The sequence below is a fragment of the Lonchura striata genome, chromosome 7, assembly GCF_050655825.1.
Source record: "Lonchura striata isolate lonStrDom1 chromosome 7, ASM5065582v1, whole genome shotgun sequence".
Lineage (NCBI taxonomy): Eukaryota > Metazoa > Chordata > Aves > Passeriformes > Estrildidae > Lonchura > Lonchura striata.
The window spans coordinates 15,726,509-15,739,374 of record NC_140709.1 but is presented as its reverse complement, the minus strand read 5'-3'; the positions used below and the strand labels follow the sequence as shown (position 1 = coordinate 15,739,374).

General features: G+C 60.9%; 2 protein-coding genes across 20 annotated transcripts; one reads left to right on the top strand and one right to left on the bottom strand.

Annotated features, from left to right (window-relative positions):
- The first annotated feature begins 221 nt into the window (after positions 1-221).
- Positions 222-5,514, top strand: CYP27A1 (cytochrome P450 family 27 subfamily A member 1). Its single transcript, XM_021526298.4, has 9 exons — positions 222-475; positions 2,525-2,715; positions 2,984-3,183; positions 3,267-3,464; positions 3,601-3,761; positions 4,106-4,272; positions 4,492-4,573; positions 4,658-4,858; positions 4,958-5,514. The coding sequence occupies exons 1-9, from the start codon at positions 242-244 to the stop codon at positions 5,081-5,083; spliced, it is 1,560 nt and encodes a 519-aa protein (XP_021381973.1). The 5' UTR covers positions 222-241; the 3' UTR covers positions 5,084-5,514.
- On the bottom strand, positions 5,369-12,825 carry PRKAG3 (protein kinase AMP-activated non-catalytic subunit gamma 3). 19 transcript variants are annotated; one of them, XR_014956513.1, is made up of 13 exons: positions 11,456-12,825; positions 10,552-10,591; positions 10,069-10,289; positions 9,903-9,987; positions 9,758-9,816; positions 9,472-9,517; positions 9,288-9,342; positions 9,060-9,186; positions 8,792-8,957; positions 8,581-8,618; positions 8,207-8,353; positions 7,958-8,127; positions 5,369-6,838 (listed from the first exon to the last, which is right to left on the bottom strand). XR_014956513.1 is itself a non-coding variant. In XM_085584288.1 (13 exons), the coding sequence occupies exons 1-13, from the start codon at positions 11,486-11,488 to the stop codon at positions 6,816-6,818; spliced, it is 1,131 nt and encodes a 376-aa protein (XP_085440414.1). In that variant the 5' UTR covers positions 11,489-12,825; the 3' UTR covers positions 5,369-6,815. The 19 variants fall into 19 exon arrangements, 11 of the variants coding, with proteins under 11 accessions (XP_085440414.1, XP_085440408.1, XP_085440410.1 ...); XR_014956514.1 differs by having other exon boundaries at positions 9,903-9,984; XM_085584288.1 differs by having other exon boundaries at positions 8,034-8,127; positions 9,903-9,984.
- Between the last annotated feature and the right edge of the window lie 41 nt (positions 12,826-12,866).

The window sequence follows — 12,866 nt, the reverse complement described above, 5'->3', positions numbered from 1 at the left end:
CTGAGCAGCAGCCGGTACCCCGCATCCAGGGCGCAGCAGCCGGGGCCGGTAGCCGTTGCGCAGCGCACCGGGTGCGCGATTCTCTATTCCCGGTGCGCGGTACCCGGTGCGCGATGCTCAGTCCCCGGTGCCGGTGCCCGGTCGCCGCCCCCGCGCCGCCCCCCGCGCCGCCCCCGGTGCCGCCCCCCACCACCCTCGGTGCCTCCCCGCCCCGCCCCGTCCCGTGCGCTGCCGACGGAGCATGGCGGGCCCGAGCAGCGGGGCCCGGTGGCCGCTGCTGCCGCTGCTCCTGCGCCCCCGCCCGCCGCCGCCGCGCAGCAGCCCGGGACCGCCGCGCAGGACCGGGGGCTCGGCGGCAGCGGCGGCGGGGCCGGCGCGGCTGAAGGGACCGGAGGAGCTACCGGGGCCGGGGCTGTTCCGTACTTTCGTCTGGCTGTTCCTGCGGGGCTACCTGCTGCACACGCACCGGCTGCAGGTGCGCCGGGGCAGCCCGGCCCGGGGCTGCGGGCGTGCGGGGGTCGGGCTGCGTGGGGGCCTGGCGACCCTGCACGGGGGCGCAGGTGGGGGGGAGGGTAAGGAGGGCTGCGTGGGATGGAGGGGCTTCCGGGGGGGCTGCAGGGAGGGTGCTGTGCCGGAAGGGGCTTTGCACTGGAGGGAGTGGGTGCGGGCTGGGGACAAGGGGAGATGGGCTCCAGGGAGGGGGTTAGCTGCCGACGAGTGGCGGCCGGGAGCTGAGCGGGGGCGGCAGAGCATGGGAGCAGAGGGGCTTGGCGGTGTGGGGCACCCGGCACCGTAGAGCGATGCTGGGGCCAGTAGGCAGAGAGGGGCCAGCAAAACCGAGTGACCTCGAGAGGGTCCACCCAGCCCTGGGCTGCTCCAGCATCCCCGAGCCGGCCAGGCAGCTGAGGGCAAAGGTTCGGGGGCATCTCACAGGATCCTGGCATCCCTGGGCTCCCGGCTGTGACAGCTGGAGGGAGCAGCAGTTTTGGGTGCAAGTGACTGGGCAGGTTTTTGGGCAGATGATACCAAGGCAGGGGAGGGGTAGACAGAGGTATTTGTTTTCGTCTGTCAACACTTCCTCATACGTCGGATGAAACAAGCAATGGGCTTGGCTGGCTGTAAGCCAGGCAGCATCTTCCAGCGTCCTGGAGCTCTGGCCAGCCCGAGAAGCGTGTGGGATCAGGCCTCCCTGGCATCTCAGAGCACCAGGCACTGCTGGTTGGAGAAGGGGATGTCACAGGACAGTGGGATTTCAGGGTATAGACACTAGAGCTCCCTCCTGCCCTTGGGACTCCGAGCAGAGCCTGGCTTTGCAGAAAGATGCCCATATGCTCTGGAGGTGCCTTTCCCCACATCCAGGCATCTCTAGCTCCTCACAGCCCAGCTCTCCAAGGCCTGCCCTGTGTCAGGTCCTGGCTGCCAGCAGATGCTGGTGGGCAGGCTTCAAGCTGGGGCACAGCTGCCCCATGCCCATGAGCTGCCTGCAGTACCGGGGTGGCTGTCCCTCCCCCTCCTCCTGCCACCATGCACGAGGAACGTCTCCCCGTGGTGACGAATCCAGCTGAATCCAGGCGCAGGCTGCGATGCAGACAGTCACCAAGGGAGATTGTACCACGTGCATCCCCGCAGCCACGGGGAATGGGGACCAAGGCTTGCCTGCTAAGTTCCCTGCATCCCCCCCATGCTTGGCCATGCTCTGCAGGTGCTCTGGCAGTGCCTGGGTGGGATGGAAAGTGGATTTGGACGTGACCCTGTGCAGATCCCCTTGCAAAGGGCTGTCCAGCTGCACCCCAAGGAATGCACTTGGAGGTCATGGTGCTCCCGGCCAGGGAAGTAGGCATGGGACCTGTGGCTGCAGAAAGGAGAGAAGAGCTGCAACCAACAGGGGCCAGAGCAGGGCTGATGTTGGTGAACATCCTAGCTGACTTGTGAGCCTGTGGCTCCAGGGCCATGTCCTGGAGGTGACAGCCTGTTTTGGGAGCAGCCCAGTCATGCCCTAGCCTGGTGCTGCCCTCCCACTGCTGATCATTAACCACCCTTACTGGATGATGAGTTCAAGGACCCTCTCAGCGACTGTTGTCCCTAGATTAAGCAGAGCTGCGGCCATGCTGGAAGCAGCAGGACTTAGTCCTGCTGGTGGTTGCTGCAATGGTCCTGCATCTCAGCACACTCCTATGCTTGGCAATTGTCTCTGTCCCTGTTGTCCCTTCTTGGTCTTCCTTCCCCAAAAGACCCACCAGCCTCTCTCTGCATCTCTGGGATGTGCCAGTCTCTGCTGAGGGGTCAGTGCCTGGTGTACTTACTGCTGGGAGAGGAAATGAGCCCGGAGACACCAGCCCAGGCCATCTGCAGAGCACTTCAAGGATGCTGCCAGTTTGGGGGTGTCAGAAGCAGGTGCTTGAGCTGAGCTGATGCTGAGGGGTCCATGGGATGGGTGCAGATAGGCACATTCAGGGCAGCGTTGGGGCAGGGAGGATCTGACCCAGCTCGTCCCATTGACCTTGCCATGCTTTGTGCATCACAGGTGATATCCCGACGCCTTTATGGACCTATCTGGAAGTCAACCTTCGGACATTATAGGAACATCAACATTGGGAGCCCAGTGGTGCTGGAGCAGCTGCTCCGGCAGGAGGGCAAGTACCCCATGCGGAGCGACATGGCCCTGTGGAAGGAGCACCGGGACACCCGGCACCTGCCCTACGGACCCTTCACCGAGTGAGTCCTGCCCTGGCTGTGCTCTCTGGGGCAGCATGCCTCTCCTGCCGTTCCTTGGGTGTAGGGCCCAGGTGGCAGTTTGCATTGCTCCCACTCTTGCAAGCTGCCTGTCCCCACCAAGTAGAAGGGCATGGCCACGGTGGGCGGAATGACCCCTGGGACGGTTCCAGCCTGGGGTGGGGAGTGTGCACACAGGGACTGGGGAGCTCCTGCCAGCCACTGCCCCCTGCCCACCCATGCCCCCAGCAATGATCCTCATCCCACCCAGGGAAGGGGAGCGCTGGTACCGCCTGCGCCAGGTCCTCAACAAGCGGCTGCTGAAGCCCTCAGAGGCGCTGCTGTACGCGGATGCCATCGGGGAGGTGGTGTCAGACCTGATGGTGCGGCTGCGGGAGGAGCGGAGCCGCAGCCCCTCGGGGGTGCTGGTGGAGGACGTGGCCAACCTGCTCTACCGCTTTGCCCTGGAAGGTAGGGGTGTCCTCTCCCTCACCCCTGCCCTGTCTCACTCTTCCCATTCCCCTGGAGGTCTGGAAGCTGTTTGTCCCCCACAGGCATCTCTTATATCCTCTTCGAGACCCGCATCGGGTGCCTCAAGCAGCAGGTCCCTGCTGAGACCCAGCGCTTCATTGACTCCATCAACCTCATGTTCAAGAACTCCATCTTTGCCACCGTCCTGCCCCGATGGAGCCGCAAGGTGCTGCCCTTCTGGGACCGTTACCTGAACAGCTGGGACACCATCTTCGCCTTTGGTGAGCGGTGACGATGGGGGTCCAGTGTGGTGGCACTGGACTCCCTAAGGACCTCCAAAAGGGGCAGTCCCTGGCCAATTGTCTTTTTGGCAGCCCTCGCTCTGTCAGCTCTGGTTCCCACTCTCTGTCCCTGCAGGCAAGACACTGATTGACCGAAAGATGGAGGAGCTGGAGGGGCAAGTGGAGCGTGGTACTGAGGTGACCGGCTACCTGAGTTACCTGCTGGCCAGTGGCAGACTCAGCCTGGATGAGGTCTATGGCAGCGTGGCCGAGTTGCTGCTGGCCGGTGTGGACACGGTGAGAGCCAGGCAGCTGCTGCCAGGGGATCCCTGCTGAGCTCCATGGCCAGGGGAACCCATTGGGGCGTGCTCCACCCAGCCTTTGTGAGCTCTAGCCCGGTTGGGGCTGACACCCCACAGGGGCAAACTCTGAGGGATTGGTCAGTACAGACCCTGTCCTCTGCTCTGCTGCATATCCTGCTCCCTGCCTCCCTCTTCCCTGTGCTTGCTGCCCCTCACCCCTGACTTTTCTACACACCAGAGCAGGGGCTCTCTGGTGCTGTACTGATGCTGTGCTTAGCACAAAACTGCTCAGGTACTGGCCCCAATTCCTTCACTTCCCCTGGTGCTCTACTCCCCCAGACCTCCAACACACTGTCCTGGGCTTTGTACCACCTCTCCCGGGACCCAGACATCCAGGAGACCCTGTACCAGGAGCTGAAAGCTGTTGTGCCTGCCAGCCGGTTTCCTGCTGCTGAGGATATCCCCAAGTTGCCAATGCTTCGGGCCATTATCAAGGAGACTCTGAGGTACATCCCAGCCTTGTCCCTGCCCTGAGGTCCCGTCACCAGCCCCTTCTCCAGGGGGGATGCACCAACCAGGCAAGACGCAAGGCTGGATTTCAGTCCCTCTGGACTGCAAATATCCACCCCCCCCGGGGGATTGCTGAGCCTTGTCCTGCCACATCTCACTCTTTCCGGGATCTCCAGATGAGTTCTGCTCCCCCACTAATTCTCTCCATATCCCAGAGTCTACCCTGTGGTGCCCACCAACGCCAGGGTCTTCTATGAGAAGGACATTGTCATCGGAGACTACCTCTTCCCCAAGAATGTGAGTGGGGGCCGTGTTGTGGGGAGCCCCACTGCACTGAGTGGGGCCAGGAGGGGCCATTAAACCCCAGTTCCCGCCCTGCAGACCCTGTTTGTCCTGGCGCACTACGCAATGTCCCATGATGAGACCTACTTCCCCGAGCCTGAGCGGTTCCTGCCTCAGCGCTGGCTCCGGGGACACGGCTCCCCTCACCACCCCTTCAGCTCCATCCCCTTCGGCTACGGGGTTCGTGCGTGCGTCGGACGCCGCATCGCTGAGCTGGAGATGCACCTGGCCCTTGCCAGGGTAAGCAGGGATTCCTCCACTTTGGGTATCTTGCCATGAGCTGGGATGGGGGTCCCAGGGAGTCCCCAAGGCATTTCCAACCCCCCCTTCTCCCCACAGATGATCCAGGCATTCGAGGTGAGGCCGGACCCCCGTGGCGTGGAAGTGACATCTGTGTCCCGCATTGTCCTGGTGGCTGACAAGCCCATCAACCTGGAATTCATCGCTCGCCCAGGAGCCCCCTGACTGCACGTCCACCCTCCACCAAATGGAGATCCCCCTTACTGCCCCACAAGGAGGACAGGAAGGCAAACCCCTTCCCTGGCCAACTTGGGCCAGGGGGCTCACAGCTCCACAGAGGGAAAGGTGGGGGGGATGAGAGATTGCCCCCAGATCACCCTTGGGCCACTAGTAACCTCCTGCCCAAAATCAGCAGGAGGCTTGGGGAACTGCTGTGCCTTTGACACACTGCATGGGGGTTGTGTCCCCCCCAATCCCGTGCCCAGCTGGGCTGTGTCAGGAACCTGGGAGCTCTTTTGGGGCTGGGGGAAAGCAGGGAGGGGGCTTGCAGCCATTCGGTGTCTCCTTCGTCCTGTCCTTGTGTAGCTGCGCGTGGATCTGTGCCTGGAGCCAGGACATCTGGGTCCTCTCTGAACAGCTGACCTTGGCCTCAGAAACTTCTCTGTGCCTCACTTTTCCCCTTGCCCCCAGGGGAGGGTCGAGTGCTGGTGGTGTTTGGGGTTTGCGCCTTTCCCAAAGGACAGAGCCAGCCCTGGTCCTGGGAAATCACAGCAATAAGACAGCACATTCTTCATGATGGGAGGAGGCCTGTCATCACCCAGCATTGGTACTGTGTCCCCTGGCAGAGCCAGCCAGCACAGGAGGGGTGTTTAGTTCCTGGGACTTTCCACTGTCAGCCATTATTGCACTGAGATGCTGATGCGGGGTCACAGGAATGGCAGGGCTCGCTGCAGGCAAAGCAGGAGGATAAAGATCAGCTCAGCATCCTCTACCCCCAAGCCAGGACCATTGCAAGGCTCACAGCTGGTAGCAGCCACAGGCAGAGAATGCATTGCCATTTGCCCAGAGTCCTTGAGGGATGAAGCAAGGGATGTTTTCAACAGCAACCCTCATACTTTCCTTCTTCTTGGACTGAAGGAAGCAGCAGACAGAAACCTTGCGGTACCAAAGCTTCCGTCCCTCAGTGTGTCCCCAAAGGGACCTACACATCACCAAGATGATTAAAACTCCATGCCCTGTGTCCCCATCCCCTGGGTTCTACCCACATGTGCCAAGGTACTACTCTGCCAGTGCCAAACTTGCTGGCAAGCAGCCAGTACCCCTTCCCAGCCTGTACCCCAGGAAGGCAAGAGGCAGTTCTTGGATCAGGATGTTTTGTTACATCAAGGCTGAACAGACTAACAAATAAATAAATATCCCCTGCCCACCCCAAAATGTGCACAGGGTTTCCATGCAAGTGCCCATCCTGCTGCCAGCTCTGGCACAGACTGTGCCGCTGCCAGAGAGCTCCAGCCCTGTATGACCCTAAAATAAAAAAGCTGTGCGTGCAGCTGAGCCTATGCTACCAGGCACCGAGCACAGACAGTGGGACTGTGTTCACTAGGAGGGAGCCACAATAGAAACACTCAGATCCATCAGCAGGATGGCAGAGGGCTGGCCAGGTCCTCTGGGGCTGTATGGGTCTCTGCCCAGCTGCAGGCATGTTGCAGCCCCTCCAGCATAGTGCCCACTGAGCATCACTGTGTGCTCACTGGAAGGAGGCACCCCTGGGTCCCATTTTCAGTGTTTCTGCCTCTTCGAGACTGGCAGGATCTAGCCCTGGACTCAAGACAAGCACGAGGAGTGGGGTGAACAGGCATGTCCTCCCCACAGAGAGCCTTCGGGCCCAAGCCTCCTTCTCACAGGTCACGCAAGAGATCCCCGAGTCAGACAAGACAGTGGCATTTCCCTGGCGTCTTCAGAGTGAGGATCGATCGATGCCTGTGGGGCAAGAGAGCGTGTGAGACCATAACCCCAAATCAATGCTGGACCAGGCACCCTGTGACATGGCCCCTCCAACCATCCCAGTGGACACTGAGGTCTTTCCTCCATTCCTTGCTTTTATGCAAGCCCTGGGGTAGGAGGGCAGCTTGGCTTGAGTGGCCCCCTGCAGCTCCTGACACAGCCACCCCTGTGAGCATCAGGGATAAGGTGAGCAAAGGCACTGTGATGGGGGAAATGGGGGCAAGGGGGATATCCCATGTATGGGTAACACATACCATTCCCAGTCCCCTTCTGTGCAGAGCAGCTGGGCACTGCTGGTAGGCACAACAGTGGTCCCAACCCATTGCCCACCACCACCCCATACAGCAAAATTACCTTTGGGAAGCAGTTGGGAACTGGAACCAGCTCCCCACTCCTCATTTCACCCCTAAAGAGGTGCCACAGTGGGTGCCAGGACTGTGCCTATCCATAGCCAGTGAGGATTCACCAGGCAGTGGGTGAGCAGAGCCAGCTGCAGGTGGCCAGGCAGTGTGGTTCCAGTACCACCTGGGAGTGAGCCCTGTCTCTGGAACAGATGGTTTTGGGGCTGCTGCAAGTGGAGGGGATGGGGGGCTCTGCCAGCTGAGGCCCATGGGCTGGCCACATTTTGCTTATGGCTAGTGGTGGGCAGCATGTCTGGTGTGTGAGAGTGGGGGTCTGTCTACTCTGTATCCCTTGGGAATGGCACTGGAGGTGCTCAGGTCTCGGGGGGAATGAAGCAAAATCAAAAATAGGCTTTTGTCTTGGGGTGCATCACACCCCAAAACCCTGAACCAGCCCAAAGCCCAGGGACCTGCAAAACCTGCATTCCACACACTGCGTGAATGGGCTCTGGAGGCATGTCTCCATGGAGGGTGCCCCCATCCTTCCTCACAGTCACCAGGGGTCCCCTGTGATCCGTGTGTACCCCTGGGACAAGCAGCACCTGGGTCCTGCTGTCCCTGCCTGGGCACCCAGTGCTGCCAGACCCCAGCCCCAGCTTCCTCCGTCCCCCAGGATCACTTTGGATGGGACAGAGGCAGGTGACCCAACAGCAGGAAAGGGACAGGCACACAGCAATGAGGGGGTGGCGCCTACCTGAAGTGGAGAGAAACTGAGGGTGCAAGTGGAGAAAGATGGAGCACCGTGGGCTAAGAGTTAAGAGCATCAATACCTGCAGGGGTGAGCACAATGGCCTGCAGGATGTCAGAGAGGGAGACGATGCCCCGCGGGTATTGGTTCTCATCCACCAGAACCAGGCGATGGACCTGTGGGTGCAGGCAGAGCATCACAGGCAGGCTGGGCAGCCAGCAGCCGTGGCTGGCACAAGGCACCCCGGCCACTCACCTGCTCCTTGGCAATGCGGTCAATGATGTCCTCCATAGGTTCATGGGGGTAGCAGGTGAGGACCCCCTCCAGGCAGACCGTGCGTTGCCGCAGTGCCTCCCTCACACTGATGTCCAGGTTGTTGTAGGTCTTCTGGGCTGCCAGGTGCTGTGATAGATGTGTCCCCATTCAGTGCCCCAAGGTGTCCCTGCACCCCATTGTGCCAGCACAGAAGGGACACTGCCCAGGAGATGCACATAGCAGATGTGCACTGGCACATGCATGACAATGCATGTGGGATGGGTTTGCATGGGCACAGACTGGTATAAACACCCTACCAGTGCATGCAAGGGGCCAAACTTGAGCCTGGACATGCACACACGCAGGGTACTCACAATGACATCAAACCGTGAGTACAGGCCAACCACTTGCCCTGCAAAGAGAAGCAGTGCAGGGGCTGCAGAAGGAGCCCTAGGGACTGCCTGCCATGTTCCTCCCACAACCCAAGGGGCAGCCCAAGGGCCAGAAGAAGGGATTTGGGTAGGGATGGTGCTGTAGCTGCTAGCAGAGGGACATGAGGACGTCACTTTTTCCATCCCCAGGTACCAGCATCATTGATGACAGGCAAGGCGGAGACACGGCGATCCACAAAAATCTCCAAGGCAGTGTAGATTGGGGCAGTCTCAGCCACGACGGCCAGATCACGGAAGGTGCCAATGCACAATTCCTGCACTGTTTTCTTCAGGAAGCGTGGCTTGGGGATGCTAGAAGCCTTCAATGGGACAGGGCAGGGCTTGGTTGGCACCTGCAAGTACCTTGACACCCTTGCCTGTGACACCAGCCATGAGTGTGCACAAACAGCCCCAGCACTCACAAAGATGTGGAGAAACTTGAGGATGCGCTTGTGTGTCAGGATGTGCAGGACATTGCCCGAGACAGGCTCAATGACAGGGAGGCGGTGGATTTTGTGCTTGATCAGGGAGTAGACAGCATCAAAGAGGCTGTGGGTGATGTGGACATCGTGGTAGGATAGGGCTGCTTTCAGGTGCACACACACCCCCACTCCAAGGGGTGTGCTCTCCCCCAGTGGACAAGCTCTCACCTATTGCTCGGAGAGATGTAGACCAGTGGCTGGAGGGAGCCCTGCAGGTACACCTCTGCCAAGGGAAAGAGCTATGAGAGGAGGTCCTCCAGCCCTCCAGCCCTCTCTTGCAGCCCTACAGCTCGAGAGCCCACCTACATACCCTGTGTGACAACATCAGCCCAGCCACACACATGATTTTTACCTCTCCAAGTCTCAATCTTGTGCTCCTCCACCTCGTAGATCTGAACCTGGAGGCAGGGAAATGCCCGGGTCATGGTGGTTCCATGGGGAACTGAGGGCACTCTGAGACATTGTCCCCTTCCTTGGGCATCACACCCCATCATCCAAAAATGTTTTGGGGGCCAAGCAGGGGAGAAACAAATGGATGCTGGTCTGGCCCAGAATCATCCCCTGGTCATTGTCTAGCAATTAAGAAAGGACCAGCTCCATGCATGTCCTGATCCCCAAGTCTGCCTCACGGCACTCACCAAAGGTGAGCGGTAGTAGCGGTGGAGGATGTTGATGAAGTCGGTGATGGTGAGCATCCCTGTGGAGATACATGGGGCTGGCAGCACTGCCTGTACCCTCTCTGACAGGCAGGGGATGGGACCAGGCATTGCTTCTGGCACTCACCCACAAAGCTCTGTGTCTTGCTGTCCCAGAGAGGGGCAGCACGAACCCCGTTGGCCACCAGTGCCAAAAAGGCTTTCTTGATCTGCTGGCAGAGTGCAGAGGGGTTCAGAGGATCCCCAAGCCTGCTTCTTCACTGCCCATCCCCACTCATCCCCCAGGTTTTCACCTCCAGGGAGATGTCAAAGACAACAAGCTTGCAGCTGGTGGGGATGGCATCATAACAGCAGTGGCTCCTCAAGAAGTGCATGTAGACCTCAGCATCAGGAGTCTGAAACTCGGTCTCTGGGCCTAGCCCCAGTATCTCATTTCCCAGTGTGAAGGTGACAGGTCTCCTGTATTCTTCCTCCTCCTCTTCCTCCTCCCTGGGGCATACGGCCTTTGGAAATCCTGCAGGCAAAGTCACCCCAGCCCTAGCCAGTAAGCTGAGCTGCTGGGTCTCAGCACCCTCCTGCCTGGGGGGAGCAGGAGATGCTCCCGACAGAGCCTCCCTGTTCCCTATTCCACAGGAGCAGCACACATCAGTTCTCCAGCCTGGGGCAGACTCTAGTTGAGGAGAGAGGTATGGGCAGGATGGGCAGAGGACCATTGCATTTGTCACACAGTAAGGCACTCCCCCCTCCTACACACCTAGACTTTTCCTGCTACCCACCTTCCTCCTCAGGGCATGCAACAGCATCGAGCAGCGCCACCTGAGAGGGCACACAGTAAGGAGGAGTCAGCAGGAGTCAACCCAGTCTTTTCCCCATCCATGAGTTCTGCCTGCACCCACCCAGCTGCTCTGGCCCACCCAGGCCAGGCAGAGAGAACTGTCTTTTTCAGGGTGGGGATGTGGGCACCCCCCACCAGCTGGACTCCCAGAGCCTGCAGTCTCCATGGTGGCTCCAGTCCAGGACACCCAGCTTGTCCTCCTGCTCTGGGGAGACAGCAGGGGTCTCCAGAGCAGGACAAGGCATGGATGGCAGGGCCTCCTGCCTTCTCTCTCTGCTGTTGGAGCCGAGCATGTCCCACAGCGGCTCTGCGCCCATCCTCTCCCAGTCCCAAGGCGTAAATTCTGCTCTTGCTTCTTCCCATGCAGAGAGCCTCGCCAACCCCATTGGCCCCTCCCGGGAACCAGGTCCATCCCAGGAAACCTACATTAACAAAGGGGCAGCCGGAGGAAGAAGGGAGTCCCTAGGACGGATGGCTGACCCAGTTCCCCCATCCCCGGGAGACCCTACATAGCAGACCAGCACATGCAGAGGGAAGAGCTACCCCGGCCACAAACCTTCCTGACACAGCCGAACTTTACAGGCCACCCTAAAATAATGAAGGCACAGAGACAGGGGCCACTCCCTAAGGAGCCTAGAGCCAAATCCGAGGAGGAGGAGACCCTGCACCACCTGCCCCAGCCGTTCCCAAGAGGCTTGACACAGCTGGGACAAGGACGTCCTTGTGCCCAGGGCTGCATGTCGGTGGGAAGGGGCCCGTCAGCCGCCCACATTCTCCCACCCCGGGGTGGCAGACCACCAGTCGGGGGTCTGTCGGGCCGCGCCCCCCACCCAGCCTTACGGTACCTGGGACGCAGCAGAGCCGCGGAGCTGCTCCATGCTATCTGCGGGGCAGCGCTGCTATTCTGGGCCCGCGGCTGGCGTGGCCCTGGCAGATAGAGTGTCAGCGAGCAATGCCAGCCATGCCCCCACCGCCACCGCCGCGGGGGGGGACACGGCCGGCACCGCCGAGCAGCGCCGCAGCCGCCGCGCAGCCTCGGGCTGAACGAGGTGGTCGCGGCCCCGGGGGCAGCGCTGGCCCGAGGACCCGAGGGAGAGGCCGACGGAGGGATGGCTGGGGGCAGAGAGCGGAAGGACACCCCGCTCGGCGGACCCCGTCGCCCCGGAGCGGAGCTCCGCGCTGCCGGGACTCGGTCCAGCCGCCCGGTGCTGCCCCGCCCGTCGCGGTGTGGGCCGCAGCGTTCCCCTCTCCCCGGGGATGCTGGAGAACCGCTGGGTCCAGCATGGCCTGGGCGGATGCGGACCCTTTGTCCTCGACGCTGCCCAGCCCCGCCGATCCTGCCCCGATCCTGCTGCAGCTCACTGTCCGCGGCGATCCTGGTCCCACGGCGGGGCAGCCCAACCTGCGGGGTAACCTTCCTTGCCGCGGGGCCACCTCCTCCTGCTCGCCCTCTGCCCGCTCCCGGCTCCCTTTTCTATTTCTGGGAGGCTGTCGGGCTGGCTGCAGGGTTGGTGGCTACAGGGCCAAGGGGGCAGGTCTCTGGCTGCAGGGGACAGCTGGATACTGGCCCATGGCGGGCTACAAGGAGTTCCCTGGTGCTGCCTCACGGCAGGCAGGAAAGAGGAGGGACGAGGCCGGGCCTCGGTGCAGGCTCACAAGGTGGCCCAAATCCCACAGTGGTGCCGGGGCCCATGGGGCCAGACCCTTACAGCTGTGCTGTGCAGAGCAGCCTGGCTCCAGCCTGGCCATCACGGGTGCTGGCAGCAGGGAAGGGAGCAGGCATCTCCACTTTCGGAGGCTATTTTCAGGTGCTGGAGAGAAGCCGAGGAGAGATGAGATTGTCACCAAGGAGACCAGAGAAACAGGGCCCAGCACTGGGAAATGGTGGGCTGTGAGGAGAGGGGAAGGAAGGGTCCTCTAACAGGCCCAGGGCCCACACATCAGCACCTTCTCTGGGCCCCAAGAACCTGCCCATACATCCAGCATTCACCTGTCATACTGGGGAGACAGAACCCTGAACCAGCAAAGGCCAGCTCTGGGCACCCAACCCTTCCTACTCCTTTTGTAAGATTGGACTGCACTGTTCCCCTTGATTAATGATGCATGGGATAGTCCCTGCGACATGAGGAAGACTCCAGACCAAAGCAGTTATGCTGGAAGCTGCTTTTCCATGTGTGTGGGGGGCTATGTGTACTTGCCATAGGGCAGCAAGAATTACCCCAAGCTCTGGGAAGGGACAGGGAAGTGGGGTGGTAG

What these genes read in the sequence shown, in the direction of transcription:
- PRKAG3 (XM_085584277.1), bottom strand. Translation starts at nt 10,488, where the DNA reads ATGGTCCTCTGCCCATCCTGCCCATACCTCTCTCCTCAACTAGAGTCT. An exon ending in GCTACTACCGCTCACCTTTG is followed by an intron (nt 9,518 to 9,757) that starts GTGAGTGCCGTG and finishes CCCTGCCTCCAG; the next exon opens with GTTCAGATCTACGAGGTGGA. An exon ending in TTGGCCCCTTGCATGCACTG is followed by an intron (nt 8,354 to 8,523) that starts GTAGGGTGTTTA and finishes CATCTATCACAG; the next exon opens with CACCTGGCAGCCCAGAAGAC.
- CYP27A1 (XM_021526298.4), top strand. Translation starts at nt 242, where the DNA reads ATGGCGGGCCCGAGCAGCGGGGCCCGGTGGCCGCTGCTGCCGCTGCTC. An exon ending in GGACACCATCTTCGCCTTTG is followed by an intron (nt 3,465 to 3,600) that starts GTGAGCGGTGAC and finishes CTGTCCCTGCAG; the next exon opens with GCAAGACACTGATTGACCGA. An exon ending in TGCTGGCCGGTGTGGACACG is followed by an intron (nt 3,762 to 4,105) that starts GTGAGAGCCAGG and finishes CTACTCCCCCAG; the next exon opens with ACCTCCAACACACTGTCCTG.